General features: G+C 33.1%; 2 protein-coding genes across 5 annotated transcripts in view; both read right to left on the bottom strand.

Moving 5' to 3' along the window:
* LOC126777156 (nucleolar protein 4) overlaps window positions 1-23427 on the bottom strand; it is a 139560-nt gene that overhangs the window by 91297 nt on the left and 24836 nt on the right. The window lies entirely within an intron of this gene.
* On the bottom strand, window positions 17784-19258 carry LOC126777237 (uncharacterized). The gene is made up of 2 exons (XM_050500233.1): window positions 18835-19258; window positions 17784-18755 (listed from the first exon to the last, which is right to left on the bottom strand). Exons 1-2 carry the CDS (start codon window positions 19174-19176, stop codon window positions 18051-18053), a joined length of 1047 nt encoding a protein of 348 aa, XP_050356190.1. The 5' UTR covers window positions 19177-19258; the 3' UTR covers window positions 17784-18050.

Genomic DNA, 23427 nt, shown 5'->3' with positions numbered 1-23427 from the left:
CGCCGAGTAGCGACGCAGAATAATAGCTGAGCTGCATATTCCACGATTTCGTATTTTTAAGATTTTTTTAGCAATTTCACTTTTCATTTCATAAGTAATTAAAATATTGCTCTTTATGTCTCTTGATTGTGAACACTGGGTTTGTTGGGTACTTTGAGCATGTTACGCATAAAATTACTGACAAATAATTCTTAAGATTAGAAAAATATTGTGAAAATATAAATGAAGAGAAGAAACACAGAACAAACAAAACCCGTACAAGTTGATTCGAAGAAATCTTTCAAAACAAATTCGGTGAAAAATAAAAAGGAGATCCGGATCCGCACAGCCTTCGTTCGACGACATTTATTGGGGCGCGGTACTGGGGCATCATAAATTAGAGGGTAGCGGTCGGTCAGTAATTGCATGGAAGCGCGGAGTGTGGCGCCGGGCGAGGGCGTGTTGATTACGTGTTAGAAGCACGCGATGTTTGTAATATTGTTATTATAAAACTCCTTATCTATTCTGAGCTCCTATTAATAAGGTGTTCCATGACTTTGTTGCTTGAAATATTAAAAAAAAAAATCGACGGCGAATTTTTTTACAAGTAGTTTTAATTAAAATAAATTTAAAGTTAGTTTTAGTTGCTTATAAATCTTCAACATTCCTCCTCATAAACCTCTTCATAGATTAATAATTTCTATAATGTGTGATCAAATAAAAAAATCATCATCAAAAAAGATTTGTACATTAGACGTTGGCTATTTGTATCTTGGCAAAGACCATAAAACTACTCCACAATTCACAGCCATAAAAACGACCGCATCGGTACAACACCATAAACAGGGCGAATAAAGATATTTTCCCACAGAAACGAATCGTAACTTTCTATGGAATAAATTTAAGCACCTGTGGTTATAAAATTATTCATCGCAATTCGTTGGTTCATTTTCTGACACAATTTTTTTAAACCCATAAAATGGTATATCTTTAAGGTTTAATATAAGTATTTTTGTTTCTGTTCATATTTTAACGAATGTCCATGTTTCAAAAGTATATCTAAATGGCTGTTCGATAGTAAAAGGGGGCGGAAGGAATTAGATCATGTAATTCCTGTGCACATTCTCCGAAATATTAATATTTATAAGTCGTCGCGTTTGGACTCTACTACCACTTACCATCCGGTTGAGTAGAGTCATTTGCCCTCCCGGCAAATATAAAAAAAAAAAAAAAAAAGATGTGTAATATGCTCTATAAAATTCAATCTCATCTTCTCTAAACATATACTGTCCTATGCTTAATGCCATACGTTAAAATGATTAAATTAATTTCATCCCATACTTTGCAACAAAAATTGTTGGAAGGATTTTTAATAAAAAAATTGGAAATGGAAAGTTGATAATTTCACTAAATATAAAAAAAAAAATTGGCAAAATCAACTAAACATATTTATATACTGTCATACTAAATGTCTGATGTAGAATAAGTAATATCCATATTCCCTGTAGATGTAACTATTATCCACACCATGGCAACCCCAAAATTACAGAACCTAACTTGATAACAAGGTATGAGCACTTATCGTAGCGGCCCGGAATGAATCAATCAATCAAGGGGAGGTGACGGTAATGAGGGGCGCTCAGAAAGGGGGACTGGGTGATTTGGCCCAGGATTGTAAGCCAAGATGGCTTATACTTGTCTTTTCGCTGTATGTTGTTCTTAGGTTATGGTTTCTTACCTACCTTATTTGGTTGTGGATGATAGTGGTTGATTCTTGCCTACCTTATTTACAAACCTCAAAGCGTTAGATTGTTAAAGTAAACATTTTTTTAATGAGTAGCACATATTACTGGCGTACCTATAGAAGCCAATTTTGTGTATTTCCATTTCAAACACAAACTAACATTTCTCGTATTGACCTACAATAACAAGGCATGTTGCATTAATTTTCTAAAACCAGTTAGATTCTGGATACAGATAACCTACATGAAATATCTCATTATACAGTAGCAAGTTATTTGCTGAATACCTCGACATGCAGATAATGCATGTGCCTGCAAAGGACAAAGCTTAATAAACAGATTTTTGGAGGTTCAAATATTACTCATTAATTTGAACAGGCGAGGCGTGCTGATTGCTTCGCCTCCTCCATTAATAAACGAAAATGAATGAAAATTTGTTTGAAGCTTTTCAGATCTTTTATCTGTAAATGTTGATCCAATATCAGTGGGTTTTCTGCTTCTTGAGTCCTTAAATCAATTGTTGGCTGAATTAAACTAACTTTTATCACGATGAAAATATTTTTATAGAAATGTATCAGCATCCTCAGTATTAAAGACATTGTGGGTTTTTTATTCAAAATAGATAGGCAGGCTGATACTTGGGTCACCTGAGGCTAAGTAACTGCCCATAGACATTAGCAATGCAAGAATTATTAACGATCACTTATATCGCCAATGCGCCTTCAACCTTGGGAACTTTTTATTAACTATAAAAACTATTAAAATGATAATGTTATGACGTAGAAACTACTTTTCTATTATTTGACGTCATTGTTCCTGACTTAAAGCAAACCGTGCTATTTGACTTAGACTTCTCTACTTGACTATTATAACATAATAAAAATACGGCTTCCCTTTTATTTGTGCTAACGTTATATTTTCAACACTACTGAAGACTATCGTCTTAAGTTATTTATTAAATAATTCTCACTAAAACACAAAAAAAAAATGTAGCGGTATTGTAATTTGTAACACCAGCATATAATTTCCATTACAAAAGATACGCGACACACCTACACTTTACACTAATTCGATCGCACCTTAATATCCAGTTTCTAGTAGCTATTTGTGTTGTGAGAGTTTAGAATAAGGTATTGAGAGAAGCCAGGATAAGTAACAAGGGGCAACTTAGAACTACTATATTGGAAATAAACAGTATACACTTGATTGTGTTCTAAATAAAGTTCACCGACAGTTTTATTCTTACTTGTAACCAATCTACTATTCTGCTTAGCTTAAGTTATTATTCCCTGGTACAAATTTTTGGGTTAAAAGTCAATTTCACAGCAATTACTTGTCGCAAGCTGGTTATTATTATTATTAGTATAGTTAAGTAATGTAAGGTTCTTGTGTGAAACTTCGTATCAATCGTGAAATGTTGACAACTGAGTTTAGCACGCTATATTGATGCGTCCTACCCTCAAATTATTATAATCAATGTCGCTTTGACATTTCACGATTGTGAATTTTCCTACAAATAAATACGTACGTGCTTACCTAATAATAATAGCTAAACATACTTAATAGTAAAGATTTACGTGGGTTTAGTGAATGAAGTGATGCAAGCTGTTGCTAAATTCATTAAAATGGCATTTATCACCCTATTGACATGATGCTTATTATTGAATAAAATAAAGCTAACTGGAGAACTGAAAAAAATATATTCTGAGAATGCAATATAGAAAAAGTAAAAAAAAATACAGATAAGAAAGTAAGAAAAAATATTATACTCAAGCTGAAAAGTTCACTCCATAAAAACAGCTATGTTATCATCGATCAAATAAACAATGTCCCGGAACGTCGAGACTGTGGATTAGGGGGATAAGTGGTCGGAAAAATTAGGGGGAGCGTGTCGACGATTAAACGTCTTCTCACCGAAGCACAAACGGGCGTTTGCACTTCGGTGCCGGAAATATATTCATGTTTAACTTATATGCTTAAACTTCTGCAGACGAAATAACTCGTATATACTAAACATTGGTCAAATATACATATTAATATATATAAAAATATAAACAAAAATATTCCACAGTACTACCTTAGTTTTTTCAAACAATTAAGTAAATATTATATTTAAAATATTTTATATTTTATTTATAGATTCTTTATTGTTATTTCTAGTTTCGCCCACGTAGGAAGGGATGGGGAGGTGTGACGACGTATATGCAAAATTTCATGATGATCGGTTAAGTAGTTAATACGTGACAGCGTTAGAAACAAACACACTTTCGCATTTATTATTATATTCGTTCGTAGTTGTACAAACAACAAAACACTAAAGAAAACATGTCGATATAAATGAAATGATGTCTGTGGTGCACCTAAAACGGTCTTCCTAATCGCCTGCGGTCGCTGTGAATTTCTCTTATATTTTGACAAAACTTTGCAACTTTTAATAGAAATGTTTTTATCTTCAATTTTTTAACGAAACACATCGAAGAGTTCTTAACCCGACCTCTATAAAGATCGAATTTTGCCGGCTTCTTTTAATGAAAAGACAAATTCAATTAATATAATATCATTACTAGCTACTGCATTATCTACGTGTAATTTTAAAATTTTATTATCGTAACAATAGTGACGTTACAAATCGAATGGAGAATCCGTTTTACACCGGCTATCAATCAAACACCTACTTGGTAATGTCCTCAATTTATACCACACTTGGGTAGCTACGTGTTAGAACATTTCACTGCTAATGGTGTATACCGTCATTATAACTAAATTATATAGCTGTGACGACGCTAGCGCTACTCGCTGGCGTTCATGCGCTCCTAGTATTCTAGGCGAACACGGAATCGTACTTTGTATCATGAGTACATGAAGTATTTTCATTATTTCGGAAATTCGTCTCTCTTTTCTCTTTCTACAAAGTACAAAAATATTGTGGTCAAAAATGTGGTTTGTCTAAAGAAGACATTAAAAATTCAAATATTTTAAAATACAAAAATAAATGTTTAGGTATTATGTAGGTATGTATTATTTTAGTATTTAATTATCTCAGGCCAAAAACTAAATAATTATGTTTGTCTAATCTTAAACTGTACTTGACAATTTATCTTTACGTTCAATTATATAAAATTAAATTAGGTATCGTTCGGATATTAAAAATTATTTCTTTCTTATCTGATCTTTAACTTTTATCTTATTTATCTACATTAAACACTTACGTCTTTGTACGTTTCGAACGCGCGAAAATGATACCAGGCGATCATATCTCATAAGCGATCGCGCGGCATCAACTTGCACATTGAATAATGTGAGATGTTATGTGAGATGACTTATATGAACTGAGAGAAACGCAGCCATCTTCTTTCCTCTAAGAACTTGTCAATTCTATAAACAAACATTACTAAAACGTAACGTATTTAAAAATCAGTAAAGTTGCATTTTAATATGAAAATCATGAAAACATTTTGAACATCTGTTTTGTTAGTTATGTTATTATTTATAAATATATACTTTTTATAATATAAAGAAATTTTTTGGCGAGGTGGTCTGGAACTGGACTCTGGACTTGACTGGATTCGAAAAGAGTAACTACTGAGTTCCTTGCAGGTTCTTTTCGGTAGAATTTACATTCCGAACCGACCATCGGCTTACATTTAAGCTTTACATTTAATTTAATACAGTAAGATGACAGTTCAAATCTTTATGAGCCTACTTGTATTAAGAATATTTTTATTTGATTTGTTTTAACAGAAACAGTATGAAATGTGCTTTAAAATGATATAATATGCTTTTAATTAACTTTAAAGCTAATCCGTGTTAAAAAATAATTCAGGTAGTATAAATTCCTGTCATGCGGTATCTTCAGCAAGCCTTAACAGTAAGTTAAAAAGTAAAGATCAAATATTTGATTCCCGCATCAGATTCAGTATTATAAAAAGCTGCACCTCGTACACCGGATAATAAATACGTAATAATAAATGATATAAAATCTCCACCGCCACGGCTGTGTCCAGAAGCGAACCGGCCCGCACGTACTCGCACGTCCCGCTTTATATCGCGTCCGACATCAACAAATGTCTCTTGAGACAAGGTTGGTAGTCACAGGGAATTAAAATTAAATGACAGTTTAAAAATGTTTTTTTACAATTATATCTATAAACAAAAATAAAGAAAAGGTAACTAGAATACCTACTCAATGTGTGTATGTGTATGACGAAATATATGATAAAAATCTAAGTTCAAACTTACGATTTTATGTATTGTTTGCCGACTACTCCAATTAAAAAACGAGTAAAAACAATTAAACGTTGAAATTCAATAGGAGAATTTGATTGATCGAGTGAATAATCTATGGTACTCATATTGGATTTGTGAAAAAATGGCGTATTTAATGACGCCGCAGTTATCGGAACTTTGGATGTAAAGTTTAAATGAATATAAGTAGTTAAATGGTATTATCATTAATAATGATATATTAATCAAGAACGGTTTGTCTTGAATAATATAGCAGAGCTAATAGCAAAATGCGTGGAATATGTAAATCTAAGCTATGTTTATCCATACTTCTTCGATTGGATTCTTTACCAATATTATAAAGTAAATTTGTTTGTTTGTTCCGCTTACATGTCTTAACTTTACAACTGATCTGCTACAAAAAAGGACATAGGTTTTATACATGTCATAATCTTCTCAAAGTGAAGCAATGTTTAATTATAAAGTCGGTTTTCATTCTTATTTAAAAAAAATATTTTATTAAAATATTGCCAGCCCTACTGCCGGGCGGTGGCAGGCACGGCGTGACATGGGGATCAGTCGACTCGGCCCGTCGTCGCGTGCTGTCGACCGGCGGTATACTGCGACCGACGCACTTATATAATATATCATTTAAATTTAGTTTTGTTTTAATTTAAATATAACCATAATTATAATAATGTTTGAAACGAATAAGACGTAATATATGTATGATTACAATAAAAGATTGTGGTTTTAATGTATTTCACTATAAAAATTAAAATAAAATATTTGTTATTTCACGATCAAAATATCTGATTACATCAGTATTTTATAATCACTGTTATTAATGTCTTATACACTAGTTTTAAACATTAATTAACACTTACGGTTTTTTTCTGATGATTTATCATACAGAAGTATGTTTACCTGTAACAAAAAAATATGTTAATAAATATTCATTTTCAAATTATAATTTTTATATTTTTAGTCAGAAACTAATTTATATATAACAATACGATGAAAGTACTGAACGTTTATGAACATATGAGTGGGATGTATAGCTCAGCGCAATATCGAGCGAGGCGAGCATCACGACAGGATACGGGCCGCGTTATCGCGCCCCCGCGGTGAGCACGTCACCTTGTCACCGAGCGCTTTAATGGGTTGCCGAGTACCTCGTTCGGGACGGTTTGATGCTTAAAAATTTTTCGTTAAAATTTCTTACTTGGACTTAAATTCATATTTTTATCAAACCGCATTATTCATAATTTTTAAGTCAAACTTTAGTTATATAGTAAGGTTATGTTACTTCGAGATATATAGTTTATATCGATAACTACACTTAATATACAACATAAGTATGTACATTTTTCTTAACTACAATTATAAATATGAACAAACAAAACAGTTCATAAGGAATATTAATAGATTAAGCTGTGACCTAGATAAATGATGATGTTTTGCAAAAACTTTAATCATGAATAAGATAATAAAATTCATCATTATAGAGAAATATAGATGCAAAAAAGAAATCAATGGATATTCATCCCCACAAGGTGAGTATCATTAGACCGATCCTGCTCCGCGTTAGTTCACCGCAATATGCTGTTGAAAAAAGCCGGCTTGTGGGTTGCATAAAAAATGTCTGGCTTGGCGGCGGGTCGCTAACGCCGCCTCTAATGACGGCACACTCGCCGCGCTCGTTTCCTGCATAGGGTCGCAAATGATTTTATTTGTGGTGCTTTATAATATTTAATACTAATACTGGTGTGCTACTACAACATAAATGGTTAGTTTATACTACGATACGATATAAGTATGGTTAGTTATAAATAACTCCGTTGTATTATTTTAGCCCTAATTATATGAATAATATAAGTATTTCACAACAAATAAGATTGCAATGCGATGTGATTTTTTACTCAATGTAGTATTCAATCTATTTCAATTGCGCTTTTTAATTTAAACAAAATTTTTGATTTGCATAAGTAAATATTACACTACATTTTGAATTATAAGTATTAAAACAAAGGAGGCGTGTATAATATTACCATTGCAATTGAATGCAAGTGTACATTTAACTGAATAAAAATGCATATAATCTTCATCAATTTAGACAGCAGCACGTTTTAATTTAATAATGAATAATGACTACTGTAAAATACTCCAACATTCCCAACCCTGATAGCGTGGGTGCGAGCGCTCGCCTCCTACATATTTAATTTGCTCGGACTGGTTTCTGTCCGGGCGCCGCGCTACGCTTTGTGTTTCGTTATGGCTCTATCGGCTTGCGACTATAAGGCTGCTTGATTGAAGCATCGCTACTTTATTGCTTACTGTCCGTTTTGAATGCATCGCTGAAAAGTTTCAGCTCATACATATGACGCTGTATCTTGTCGAATTTATTCATTGTGAACACAATTAAAATACAACTTTAGATTTTAAACAATTTTTTCAAAAAAAAAATCATAAATATAATAACTCAAACCAAGAATAAAAGAGTGTTACTTAAGAGAAAGTCTCGGAGATAGAGTAGAGTTTCATAGGGCGAAAAATATATAAGCCAAAAAATATAATCCCCGTCACGAACTCACTGGTTTTGCGGATTGAGCAAACCAGGATTATATAAGGGAAAATTCTCGAGGCTTTGACGGAATAAGAGGCCTTGTTAACTTTGTCTCAGAAATTGACAAAACAATTTATTTTACATTTTATATAAAATAATAATAATAATATATTTCACTTATGGTTTCATACATTTACTTAGTCTAGACAAGAAATAACTTATGCAATAATTAAAATTTACGAAAAAAATTCAGAGTACAGTATGGTCATCCTAGCTAGATTATGAGAATAATCTATGCTAAGGATGGCCAATTATCTTCCTAAAAATGCGAATAATTAGTTGGTAGCACATATAACTTTTGTATCATTTATAGATGTATAAGCAATTGCAATAATATTTAGAATAAGCTTTAAGAAGTTAATTTTAAGTAATTATGTGTGCGTTTGTGTGATAGTTTGTTTGTATAATTGTGGACGACGTTTATTTTTACTTTAACAAAGTATAAAAAAAATAAGTAAAAATAAAAGTATTTGTGATTATAATTCATCTCGTGCTTGACGGTGAAGGAAAACATCGTGAGGAAACCTGCATGTGTCTAATTTCATTGAAATTATGCCACATGTGTATTCTACCAACCCGCATTGGAGCAGCGTGGTGGAATAAGCTCCAAACCTTCTCCTCAAAAGGGAGAGGAGGCCTTAGCCCAATAAAAAAAATAAGTAAAAATATGAAATGTATGATTTGTAATTCACACGTAGTGTAGCTAAACAAAAACTTTTTAGAGCGCAAATAAGTACAAAAAATAATAATAATACCTTTTGACAAAAAACATTCACAAAGCATCCCCCTAGTGGACGTACTCATATCTTAATTCATAATTCAATATACACTTCGCTGTCGCAAAGTGCAAGTTCGCGAGAAAAAAGCTAGAGCAAGCGAACAGAGATGTGGGTGGCCCTATAGCAGTATGGAATGGGGAGCCAGGGCGTAATCCCTTATCGGTGCCGCCGACCGCGCATCGGCAATTATTATTAAGAGCCGGTGTAAACTAGTGCTGTGTAAAGTTCAAACCTCTAACTTGTATGGAATTATCTATGTAACTATGGATTCCGATAATGAGTTAAATCATAAATCATGATCTCTTATGAGTTATGATTTTATAAGATATTTATATTTCTTTTTATGTATTTGAAATATAAGTTTTAATTATAATTTAGATATTTACAACTACTAGAATAAAACATAAAATTTGCAGTATTATGTAGACACTAAATATTTTGTCTACTCGTAAATTTCTACCTCAATCTTAACAAGAATTTCTAAGAGTGTTGCCGTGCCAAAAAAAAAGATAAAATGTTTCAGCTTCCTTATATGCCCTATTCTCGGTCTTGGCATAAAGTCTAGCAGTATTTTAAATTCACGGAGACATATTCAGTGTTCTTTCCAACCTATATTTCACAATAATTGAATATAACTGAACTAAGAAAATATGGTTAGTACATTCATTTTTTAAATAACTATTAGTTTTTTAAATTTATAAATAGTTTTGATCAATAAAGTTGAAACGTAAAATCGGCCATGCATCAAATACCAAACCGCATCAAATGCTGTATACAGGATCGCGGTCGTAAGCTATGTAAGCCGTCGGCCACCACGGCAGGCCCGTTGGCTACGGGTACCGCTGTGATGTCCACCTTTTCTAACATATAGCTCTGTCTCGCTCACGCGTAGTAACACCCGCTTTGACACGTCCCGTAACACGCGAGAGCTTAAGTTAAGCCCTGAGCGAACGAATTTCATTCTTCGAATAAGGATGGTGGATAATGGATGGTAAGGATGGTATGAAAATTTAATAAAGACAGCAGTAACTGGTATTTTTTTATCATCTAAAAAAAAGTAAGTAAAAGTTTTTACACTATTGCTATATTAGTTAAAATATGATAAGGGATTGTAGACTAATTTCTAATAAATTAAAGTCGAGACAAAGAGAGTCTGGCTATTCGTCAAACTCGTTTTAAGCATTTGGGCTATTAGCTACTACCACTACAAACATACTGACGATATCACATAATCGATAAGGACACCTATCATTTGCCTATTAGAATTACAAATACAGGTTTTTAATTGGCTTCGTGTAATAGATAATATAAAAGTATAAATGTGCGGGACATTTTCAGGCTGTTGGGCTATCACCTCCATTCCTTTTTGAGAAGGTTAGGAACCAGGAATACACACGTGGAAGATTTTCATCCGACACAAGCTTGCTTCCTCGCGATGGTTTCACGGCTGAAATAAAATATAAACACAAACTAAGCACATGAAAATTCAACGCTTATTTGAACCAGGTTTGTTATTACAAATAAGTTTTAAATACTTCTATTTTAATATTCCGTTTCACGCAGATTTTAATCACAGTACATAATACGAGTGCAAAGTCGGGACAGCCAGTAGTTAATAATAAAATATGCATTCTATTTAATTCATTTCCCGCGCGTCATTTCGCTCCGTGTCTCTGCAATTATGGCAGAACTTTTCAGAGCATTTTGGCGGGAATATAAACTATTACGTACGAACTATAAATGTACAATTGTAGCATTTCGTTCGGAAATTATCCGAAAATTTGAAGCAAAGAAATGTGAAAAGAATAAAAGCGTCAGCGTCATGAAAAAAATATATTTATATGTTTGTTGTTTGTTTTTTTCATTAGTAACTATTCAATATAGGATCAGGGAAAAGATTTTTTCGTATTTTATATATATAAAGTCAATATATTTTTTATCATAGTTTATTTACATTTGATTATATGTGTGGCATTTTGTTTTATGACTTGTTGTCATTCTGTAGGTATTGTCATAATCCCATTGCTGTAGAAAATGTTATGACGAGAAGAAGTTATGATAGTACTATTTACTTATAAAATACAATAAACTATTTCCTCAACTTATTATTTTAAAAGCAAATTAATTATCTTGTAATTTTCGCTAACTTTCTATTTATAACATTTTCCCATCGAAGAAATAGAGATTTAAACAAACTTTAGATCCACATATTGCATTCGATTTACTAATAATTCTACTATATTATGAAATACAAACAGTTAAAAAACTATATACATATATATATATTTATAAGTCAACACCATTCTACTTAGTTACTTATACACTTTAATTTCACATCTAACATTCAAAACGCCTTTTTCAAAATCCATAATGAATACCATAGATAATTGTAAAGGATATTACACAACCAATGACTTTTTATATAATGATGATATAGAATGGGTAGGTAGTATGTGGGCCATCTGATGGTAAGAAATGTTAACCTTTACTTACATCGCCAATACGCCACCATCCCTGGGAACTAAGATGTTATGTCCCTTGTGCCTGTAATTACTGTAAATACTGGTGGTAGAGCTTTGTGCAAGCTCGTCTGGGTAGGTACCACCCACTCATCAGATATTCTACCGCAAAACAGCAGTACTTGGTATTGTTGTGTTCCGGTTTGAAGGGTGAGTGAACCAGTGTAATTACAGGCACAAGGGACATAACATCTTAGTTCCAAAGGTTGGTGGCGCATTGGTGATGTAAGCGATGGTTAACATTTCTTACAATGCCAATGTCTAAGGGCGTTTGGTGACCACTTAGCATCAGGTGGCCCATATGCTCGTCCGCCTTCCTTTTCTATAAAAAAAAAAAAATTAAACTAGCTCACAACCTGGCAACAATAACAAGTACTGCTGTTTTGCGGTAGAATTTCTGAAAATTGCACACCTTGGGAAAGAAACGATCGCAACTTTAAATAAAAAAAATATTATTCTATTATTGTGTATTGCCTATGATTATAAAATATGAGATAAAAAAAAATCCCCCTGAATTTCTTTCGCCGGTTCTTCTCAGGTCTGAGTTGTTTATTTTCAAACCGGTGGTAGATCTATGAATATCAATAAGTGTAACGCTTCTATATTGAATTAAGATTTTTGAGTTTAACTTGTGAATTTTAAGAGTGAATCTTGGTCTGTGTACGTCAATTCAATGTCACAGCAGTTTCTTTGTCTTTACATCTCCAGTCATTTAAATATGCTACAAGTACTTAATTCATGTATTCGTCATAGAACAGCGTATATAACGACTCTAATACCAAACTTGTACGATTCGACCTCGTGATGGCAAACGGTTAATACCTTTGCATTACAAATTGTCTCTGCCTATGTTCTCTACACATGAACAATGTATTCATTAAGCGTGTCCCTAATCTCGCTAATGCGCCGTGACTTAAGCCGTTATCTCTTCGTGCCTATATATCAACCCTTCACACAATATAATACAATACAATACGAGAAAAAAGATCAGTTTTATAAAAATAGCTTTGCTCTGCGATTTCATTTGAAAGTATTATACAGACCTTGCATGAAACTTGCATGTGTCGAATGAAAATTTTGAGCGATGAGCATTGGAATAGCGTGAGGAAATTAGTTCCAAACCTTTCTCATCATAAAGAGGCCTTAGCCCAGCATTGGAATTTTAAAGGCTGTTACTTATGCCTTGATTGTATATTGATTGATAGATAATACGATGAGTATTTTCTAAGAGTTTCTCAGAATTATAAATTCGTAGGCCTAGAACCTTTCTAAGTATGTAGGCTACCAAACTAAGAATAATATCTTTAATTGGACTAGTAGTTCTGGAGATTAAAGCGTTCAACCATACAAGCTCTCCAGCTTTATAAATTAAAGGTAACCCAATCATATAAAATTACAACATATTAATATTAAATACGGCCGCCATTTTAAACTTCCAGTGACGTCATACATCACAAACGAATATATTAACGACAATCTGCTGTTCGCAGTACTTTGTTGGCAAGGATGTTGAATATGGAAAACTGAACTGAAGTATGGAACTGCTTTTTGTCCATACTATTTGGAATACTTTATTTCTCTGCATAAAAGTATTCAGTACTTAAGGCCTATGGTTATGCTTCTTGTAGGCTTTTTCCAGATCCGTCTGGCCGTTTATCCACCTTTCAATGATTCAACCGCTAAAAATCAATACTTTGTATGGCTGCATTCCCTAAAAACACTATCAAAAACGAAACAAAATTAATGGTAATTTTGTTAGCGGAAATCTAACCTACATAATCCTCACAAACAAGTATCAACAATTTCCTCGCACGCTTGACCAATTACAAGGGGTTTCCTCCTAACACTGATTAAAAATCTATAGCATCGTTACACTGTACTTCCGGGTGAAAACGTGATTCGAATTTCGAAAAATATCAAGTAATTTAAATGTAACATCTGCTTCGAGATAGTTTTAAAACTTATTCGAAATTAGATACATACAGAAATATTTGATATTTGACGAGCCGGTTGGCGTGCTTGGTGGATGCTTGCCTTTCACGCCGAAGGTTGTGGGTTCGATTCCCACCCAGGACAGACATTTGTGTGCATGAACATGTCTGTTTGTCCTGAGTCTGGGTGTAATTATCTATATAAGTATGTATTTACAAAAGAAAAGTAGTATATGTAGTATATCAGTTGTCTGGTTTCCATAGCACAAGCTCTGTACAAGCTTAATTTGGGAGCAGATGGCCGTGTGTGAAAATTGTCCTAGGATATTATGTTGTCCTAGGATATTATATCTCTAAATAGTATGAAACAAAATCGCTATCTGCATCTGTCTGTATTACCGTTTACTTCTTCTAAATCACGCAACGGTTTTTGATATTAATGTACATATGACTTGTAAATGTTATACGAAACGGCTAAACTAAAAAATAATTAATAAAATATGTTATACAAACGTTGCTCTGACCAAAAAAACAGTTTTCAAACGCTAACGCTAAACGTTAGGAGATACATCGAAACAATGTTCTAGAAAATTGTAGATCTTAAAAAGGTACAAAGGTCACAGAAAAGTTCGTTCCTGTATCTTCTAAGGTACATTCAAATTAAGTGTTTTTATTTATTACAGATTAGTAAAAAACTATATTTTCTCTACATTTACTCGAATTCATTATTAATCGTTATATAGATAATTAATCTTGGGCATTTAAAATAGATAAAATTGTATTTTACTCTATTTCATTCGAATCAAAATTCTTGGAGATATCACAGTTCCCAAATTACATTCATACGCATTACACAACCAAAAAATCGTTAAAAATAAATAAACGTTATTAAATATATATACCTACTTAATATTTTCTTGCAAGGCGTATTTCTCATTTTCTTTATTAGCAATAACGTGCGAAGCCGGAGGGGATCGCTAGTATATAGATAAAAAATACGCTATATAGAAATATATAGTAACAAATGGGTTCTTTGAAGCTAGTCCAATTATGTAAATAATTTTCTTTAAAGTAATTATTCGTTCTGTTGTTGCATAAAGTTGTATTGAAACATATAATTAAAAATACAGGTTTATCTTAACTGTAAGCATAAACATTATTATATATGCATATCGAATACGACCTAAGTGTGCTTTTGTTTTCTTTACCCCCTAACTCACACTTCTAATGTCAAACTCAGTCCGATTTTGTTCATATAAAAAGCAGTATATGCAAATACTGCAGATGCCGCCATAATAAGAAGCTGTAGTAAACAGGAAAGCACTCGGAAGCGATTTTATTTCGCCATCGCGTCTCCAGCTATTCTAAGTTTACGATTACGACCACAGCTGCAAGTAAATGGGGCTGTTAAAAGCAAAATAAAATATTTGCTGACCGATACTGATAGATATCGGCACCATTTAAGTGTAATACGAAACGCGAAAACGTTTTTTATTAAGACGAGCCTATTTCTAGAATCAACGCTTCCCATCGCATAGTCTAGATATTTGTTCAAATATTAAATCTAGTCTATCAGCCCTTGTAAACTGTCTCTAAATCCGATTAAAACCGGATCAAAAACATACAGTTCGTTTGAGTTTAGTTCAAACAGTCTAGCGAATGGGGGGGAATGTGTTCTATATACTATATAGCGATGGCCTTTATTGTTAGCGAACACGCATAATCCCCTTGTAACGTTGCGTATTAGAGCCATTTTGTCAAGAGATAAAAACAGTATATGCAAATTGGCGATGCGGCACTTGCAACTAGCACAGTATATGCAAATTCTGCAAATACAGCTACAACAAAAAGCTAGGACGTATAATTGTGTAGAGTTTTATATTGACGCGTTTCAACCTATTTAAATTTTATTATTATTGCAGCAACTGTGACTTGAAATGACCAATTAAATTCTCGAATAGGTGGAGTAAAGTCAGCTTCGAAGTATGTCACATTTCTTTCGTTCGTCTGTGCTCATTTCGTTCGTTCTGTACGGCCCACAACAAATGATGCTATCAAGATATTTTATTTTGCAAGATGTGACCCAGGAACATAACTGGCGAGTATTTGTTAGAAATTCTTTCAGAAAGCACAATCGAGCTCAACCTTCACTACATATGTACTGATGGTGCTGTACAGATGAGTGAAGTAGTGCTTTCATCTTTCAAGGCAATTATACCAAATGTAATTTGAACTATTTCTATCATCGTCAAGCAATGGCAAACAAATTTTGCTTGCAGATTTCAATAAAGTGTTGAAAGATTTCGATTGGTGAAAAATACTATTAAATGCAACGCTTTTACACAATACTGTTTCGGATTGTATGTAATCATTTGAGCCGGTTGGCGTGGTTAGTGGATGCTTGCCTTTCACGCCGCAGGTTGTGGGTTCTATTCCCACCCAGGACCGATATTTGTGTGAATGAAAATGTCAGTTTTTCCTGGGTCTGAGTGTAATTATCTATATAAGTATGTATTTACAAAAGAAAAATAGTATATGTAGTATATTAGTTGTCTGGTTTCCATAGTACAAGCTCAGTACAAGCTTAATTAGAGATCAGATGGCCGTGTGTGAAAATTAAATTCTCCCAGGATATTATTATTATTATTAATTTGGGTGCAGTAAATCAAAAGCTACTTTATCGTTTTAGTTTGTATATCACGTCCGAAAACGTTTCGAAATATTAATGAAAGTAAAAACGGAACGAAAGCTTCAAAAAAGTTTTTAAAGTTTTCGTAAAAAATAAAATATTTTTCCTGAAATAAATTATGTAACAAACTTGTTCGCTTGTTTATTTCAGCACTTAAAAACAAAAATCTTTTATGAAATTTGGTAACCTTAAATAGCTCGCGAAGCCCCTCGAACATGGGAGCGAACCTCGATGAGGTTGCATAACCTTGAAAAACAAAAACATTAATTTCGTACTTATTTTTTAGATATTTAAGATTATGAATAGTAATAATATCTATAGTTTCTAATTCTAATGTAATTCCACCCGAATTTTAACAAATTTTAAAGCTTAAAATAAACTAAGCGAACTAATTCGTAATCGGTTCTAAAACTTTACGCTTTCAATGGTATGGATATATATTTTAATTTCAACATTGACGAATAATTAAAAAAATGTATTTAAATTGTAAATAAAACACCAAAGGCACATTTATAAAATATTTATTTTTTTAATAAATCACATTCCATTTATATAATTGTGGCACATCGAACAACAGATAAAATATACTTTACTATTTATCAAATCTATACTATAATCTATATTGAGGTATTTTTTTTCTTTTCCTCCATTACCTGCTATCACACGGAAAATAAATTCGTAAATATCTAATATACACAATAAGTATACTTTTAATAAATCGAAAAAAAAAAAATATTTTTAAAATATTTCAAAATTGAGAAATCGAACGATACTTAAATAATAGTTCTGAAAGAAATTATTCAACCACTCATAATTTAAGAATAATTTAGTTTATGTAAACTAATAATAATAACCAAATAACCTAAACACAGCCGACCATGAAAATCAAACAACGAATCAAAGACTAGTAGTAATCTTTGTAATGTTTTGATGTCACATTTAATTATTATTATATTCTTCTTTCACGTATATAAGTAATTCTGTATATAATTTGTACTTTGGCATTTCATCACTATTACATGTATATAAATCGCGGCTTATTTAACATCTATCACATTTATAGAAAACATCTAAAACACATACTTGAGTTTATAATGTAGTCGCCGCTTTAGTTCTATGCATGACTTCTGCAAATTATATTTGATTATATTTTATCTATATTTCGTATATTATATATGGTACTCGTTATGAGCTATAAGAAACTTTAAAACCCATAGCGCTATAATTCTTGGAGACATATTAGGCACTGATTTTGTTAACGATTTGACAAGATAAATAAATATTTGGATTTTTAGCAACATGCTAATCAATATTATCGCAGAATTAGCTCTCCAATTTGCTTGGTCTAATGTATGTATCATATGTATCTTTCTGCACCATAATATATATGTTTGCGTATAATTTATTTTTAAATTCTAAGATAAGAGAGAAAAATGTTTTGACGTCATAGTGTTATAAGTTACGGCAACTACTTAATACTCAATATTTTTATCGATATACATATGAGCAGTGCTACTCTTTTCTCCATCCGAAGACATTCATCATATTTCAAATTCATCCACTAATCTTCCACTTCGGATCCTACACAGTATTCCGTTTTTAGATCTCTATTCAAGTCGTCGGGCGAATCATTTCTCATGTCCATTACACGCGATGCATAAGGGCTTTGTGAAGCCATGCTCGCTAATATACCGTTTGAAAGAGCCTGCACAGACAGCGCCTCCTGCGACGGGCCCGCGTAGCTATACTGCTGATATACAGCCTGTATTCGCGCCGCATTCACAAGCGTTTGAATCTTTAACTGCGTATCCAAAGCCAAGCTCAAAGGCAATTTGCGAAGTTGACTCGCAATCAATTTGCCGAACATTTCGAATTCATTCTCGTTCCCGTTCTCAGAATGCTGACTCAAATCTTGCGCCGTCTCGGACTGGTCGCTACGTTCGTCGAAATTGCTCTTTTTTTGTTTTGCCGGCACCGGATAAATCGTTGCGAGCGATGTAGTTAGCGGGGTTGCTATACCGACAGGGGGATTAAGAAATGGAGCGGACGTCGAGGTCGGCAGGATCCCGAACGGGGACGAAGTTTGATTGAGCCCGAAGGGCGTACTCGGTCGAGGGGATGGCGTATTTAAAACGTACGGAGTCGACGATCGCGTTGAACTGCGTCGTTTTCGTGGACTTTTCTTTTCGGGCGATTTTCTTTCGCTCAAATCTTGAACGGCATCGCTGTCGTCGCTCATTGGTATTTCGAGAAGGCTGTTATCCACCTAAAACAAATAAAGTTTAGCTACAAAGTTAGTACGATAGAGCGCATGTCTAAACTATGTAAATAAGAGAAGCACTCACAGAGCTCGGAGTGACGATCGCTCGCAGAAACCTGTCTGCGTGCTCGAACCACGTGACGCTCGGACGGTACGCATGCGCGCCGGCCTTCCTCGCAGCGCGAATTTTCTTCAACTCGACGCTGTACGACGATCGTATATTCTTTATCTTATTTTTCAGTTCCTTAACCGTTATGTCAACTAGATTCAAGGTTTTTATTATTTCAACGTATCCTTGTTCGCGTACTTTCTTGTTTTTGTAGTTTTCGGACACCGGATTCCAAAGATACTCGCGCTTCTCGTACTCAATTATCATTTGGATGGTGAGGTCTTCGCTCCACTTGGGATTGGCCAGTATCGCAACCATTTCGTCTATATCATTTGTGTTTATTTTGTTTGATTTATTGCGATAATATTTCGCGTGTTTACGAGTCGAGCTACTAGGAGCGCAGAAGGGTGCGGGCGTGTCGCATGCGCGCAGCATACTAAAAGCACGTCGATGGGCCGACACCCCGCGCGGGGGGACTATTTCGGGAGTAGCCGATACGCAGCCGCGTGCTTTCAAGCGTGCTATTTCCTCTCCGCAGCGCGTCGCAGACGAGCCGGAGTGAAATGGAAGATTTGTGACTGGCGACCGGCGACCGGAGAACGACCGGACACATTCGCACATTGAAACTTATTCGGACGTCTTAGAAAGTTTATACTAGAAATAGAGCGGATTTTTATATTCGTCAAATTCACTTGTCACATTGTGGCTACATTTTTTAGCTTTAATTGTTCGAAACGATACTGTTTAATTAAATCTGAGTAATAGATTTATTTATTTTTATATTAATGTTGCAAAATATTAAAAAGAGCACATTTCTGTAATTTAAGTTTTGCAGTTTCAATTACTACTACTATTATAGTAATAATATAAAATAATGAGAGAAAAAAATTACGTTGTTTTTTATAATTTAGTAAATAAATCGAATAGGTAGTTTCGATGTACGGGTCTAATATCTTACGTAAGGATTTGATTCAATACAAACAAAAGTACATAAAAAGAAATACGTCAAAAAAAAACAATTAATTCTGTTAACAACGACATCTTGATACTCTTTATAAAATATAACGAAAAAGTTTCCAATAAAACACAACTCTGTAACAATTATTATCTCCTAGTACAAAAAAAATAAAATAAACAACTGTATGAAATTTCAAAATGCAACGAAAACATTTTATCAGAATACAAATCTGGCGGGAAACATGCACAGACCATTTTCTCAATCTAGTGGCTGCCAAGCGCCTAGCATTTCACGTATCACATATTTCTTGTTTGCAACCAAACGATGTCTGTGCATGCTGGCGATTTGTGAACTTTACTTGTAAAAAATATATTATACATACTACGTACATTTTTTTATTCCGTCAGATAAATATCTCACTCGAGAAACCATTTTTAATAAAGGAAATTATGTTTCTTAAATAATGTAAATAAAAATTAAATACAAATTAAGCTTAAAAAGAAAACTATTTTTTTATATTTACTAAAGTTGTTTATTAGTTCTGTTTATTTTATTTTTTTTAACTTTTTTTCATTATATGATTAAAGAAAGATTGGTTTGTTTCTAATCTATATTCCCAAAATTCTTTCACCATTAGAAAGCTACTTCATTCAGAAGTAACATGGGGTATATTTTATTTCAGTAATATGTACGTACATACATATGTACCCTTAGAGCCATAAACTGAATTTCACTCGGACGAACTGTTAATTGTAGTCATAACTTCTTATTGTGTTTATCCTCCTTTCCTCTATATCTCCTCTATGTTTGATAAATTTTAACATTATTAATTTAAAGAAAAAACTATTTTTTAAGCTAATTTGTCAATTTTAAATCGAACGTTAAATAATTATAATATAAACATAATATAAGTATATAGAAATATTGAATATAATTTCATTTATAAACAACGTAATATTTTCGTAAATTTCGGTGAAACATCGCAGCTCATTTTCTGGATCTCGTGGCAACCGCGAACATTTCACATATTTCTTGTTTGCCGGCGCTCCATTCTAGACCCGGTAATGGAGCCGAGAATTGCGGGCTGCTGGTTTTTATCTTCGTTAAAATATTTTTGAGCGTTGAACGCTATGAAGTTAGATGGTTTTCGTTTGTAAGGATATATTAAACATAGTCTTATGAGATAATTTATTAGTAACAGAAAACAATCATGCAAAATTGACTATTATAATTATAACATTTAACGGATACACGGATCAAAATTGCATATCACAGTAAATCGGTTTTCAAGATTTCACAAGTGAAATACGAAGCTAACAGTATATAACAATGTATTGTTCATCATATTATTCTATACTTTTGCTATACTTTATACTTTATTGTACACCACAAAGAGAAAAAACAAAACATGTATACAGCCTAAATAAAAGTACAATTATGGCGACCTTACCGCTACATTGCGATCTCTTCCAGGCAACAAAGGGTGTAAGTAAGTATTCTACTTATGTAGGTATCATTTTTCAATTACCTCGAAGTTAATTTGACTCGGTTCTATCAGTTCTAAGCAAATACTCAGTGTATACAACTATGTCAATTAATGTGAACTGTTGAACACAGCTCCTATAAGTTATTGCATTCATCATTTGCATACAAGTGACGGTGCTGACTAAATATTTAGATACAAGTAACATTCAACAAGATATATATATATATTACACATTTGGATTATGTAGCAAACATTTTGCTTTATAAACACTGTATATACCTAAGTACAGCTTTTGTTTGCAGTCAAGAAACATAACAACAATAAGAAGTTTTTTTTTAAAAATTATTATTACTTATTTATAATAAGATAAATGTAACTTTTCTAGTTTTCTTATTGCGCTCTTTCAGCTAAACCACTGAATTGATGTTCATGAAATTTTCTAATGACGCAAGCTTGAGCCACAAGGAGACATACTTTTGTATACCTAACACTTTCCACCCCTCTCCCTAACAACGAGCGAGTACTAGTATACTATATAATTATGTTGTTTGTACAATATTCGAAATACATAAATATATAAGTTAACAAAGAGGCGTTAAATAAAATCTTTGAAAAAAGTATCTCCCAACTGCAACTGATAAAATTCATTAAAGCATTTTAATTGAAATTTTAAGAAATTATCTCGGAAAATGGGGGAGATAATATAACAATAACTAATATTTTAAATTATGTAGATTGCCGTAAATTATGTTTCTCTTCTATATGTACACTAAAACTATTTATACAATAATTGAACAGCACAATTACGTGACAGCATGTAAGTATCCCACTACAGTACTTATACATTTTCTCTTTTAAAGGTTTGGAGATTTTTTCACCACGTTGCTTGTATCTTGATTAATGGATACACATGTGGCAAATTTTCATCAAACCTATGCAGGTTTTCTCACAATATTGTCCTTCACAGCCCATCTCAAATGAAATATAAACATTCGCTAACATTTCGGGATTTGAACCCGCAATTTTTTGTTAAAAGTAGAACTCACTTGTTCTAACCACTAAGCCATTTCGAACTAAAGGTGGTATTTCTCACAAACTATTTTACGTTTTGAAACTAAAATGAGAAGCGGTTATTCTAACTCAAAATGGTATATCAGAAATTTTTAAACCGCACAACCTAAAACGGGTCACGTACTGGTAAAGCATTAACAGCGAAATATTGTTACTGCAGCGTCCCTTAGTTAATGCAATTTGAAGGCAGCGCGCAACGGTTATCAAAGCTAATATCTCACTTGGTCTGTAAAATTAAGTGATTTAAAAACCTATATAACGAAAGAGTCTGCATAGTGATACATAAAACATAGGTATCATGTTTCATGAATTCGAATTACATTCATAGTTTAAAGCCGTGATGGCTCGGTGGTTGGAACACGTGAAACTGAAAATTGCAGATTTAAACACGGGCAAGCGTCTCTGAAGTAACTTTCTCTAATCTTTTTTATAATATAGATAGGCAGACGGACAGATGAGCCGCCATATTTCTTAAAGTGCCATTGCCCACGATTATTGGCGCTATATTAAATTATTGGCCATATTTAAGAAATATTAACCGTTCATAACATGGCCAATGCGAAACAAGCCTTGAGGACTGAGATGTTCTTTGTGCCTGTAGTTATAACATATTCTCAATTAGTGTTTATAATTCATCTGTTGCCCGTCCTAAAGGATAACATTGTCAATCCTGCATGTGTTGGATAAAAATGTACCACATAGCTATCCACGAACCCACATTGGAGCAGCGGTTAATGGTCTAACCCTTATCTTGTAAAAAGTAATTAGCCTTAGCAAATCAGTTTACATTTATAGGCTGTTCCTGACTTTCACTTTACTTTTAAAATAAAGTATAAGACTGTCAATAAAACAAAATCTTAATATTTTTAAGACAGAACGCCTATCAATATTCCAGCAACTTATTTCTTAAAATCTTTCGTTACCGAAAATAATGAAAAGAAAGTATTTATTGTAAACTAGTTTTTGCCCGCAGCTTCGTTCACATTTTAGGGGAGGACGTATTATTGGGGTTCAAGCAAACTTTATAGGACAATAAGTTCGGTTTAGTGGTGTA

The sequence above is a fragment of the Nymphalis io genome, chromosome 22 (assembly GCF_905147045.1).
Source record: "Nymphalis io chromosome 22, ilAglIoxx1.1, whole genome shotgun sequence".
Taxonomy (NCBI): domain Eukaryota; kingdom Metazoa; phylum Arthropoda; class Insecta; order Lepidoptera; family Nymphalidae; genus Nymphalis; species Nymphalis io.
The sequence above is the reverse complement of the archived record's forward strand: the minus strand, read 5'-3'. Positions and strand labels throughout refer to the sequence as shown.

Coding starts and splice junctions, on each gene's coding strand:
- LOC126777237 (XM_050500233.1), bottom strand. CDS start 19,176: ATGGTTGCGATACTGGCCAATCCCAAGTGGAGCGAAGACCTCACCATC. Junction 18,756..18,834: donor CGATCGTCACTCCGAGCTCT/GTGAGTGCTTCT, acceptor TATTTGTTTTAG/GTGGATAACAGCCTTCTCGA.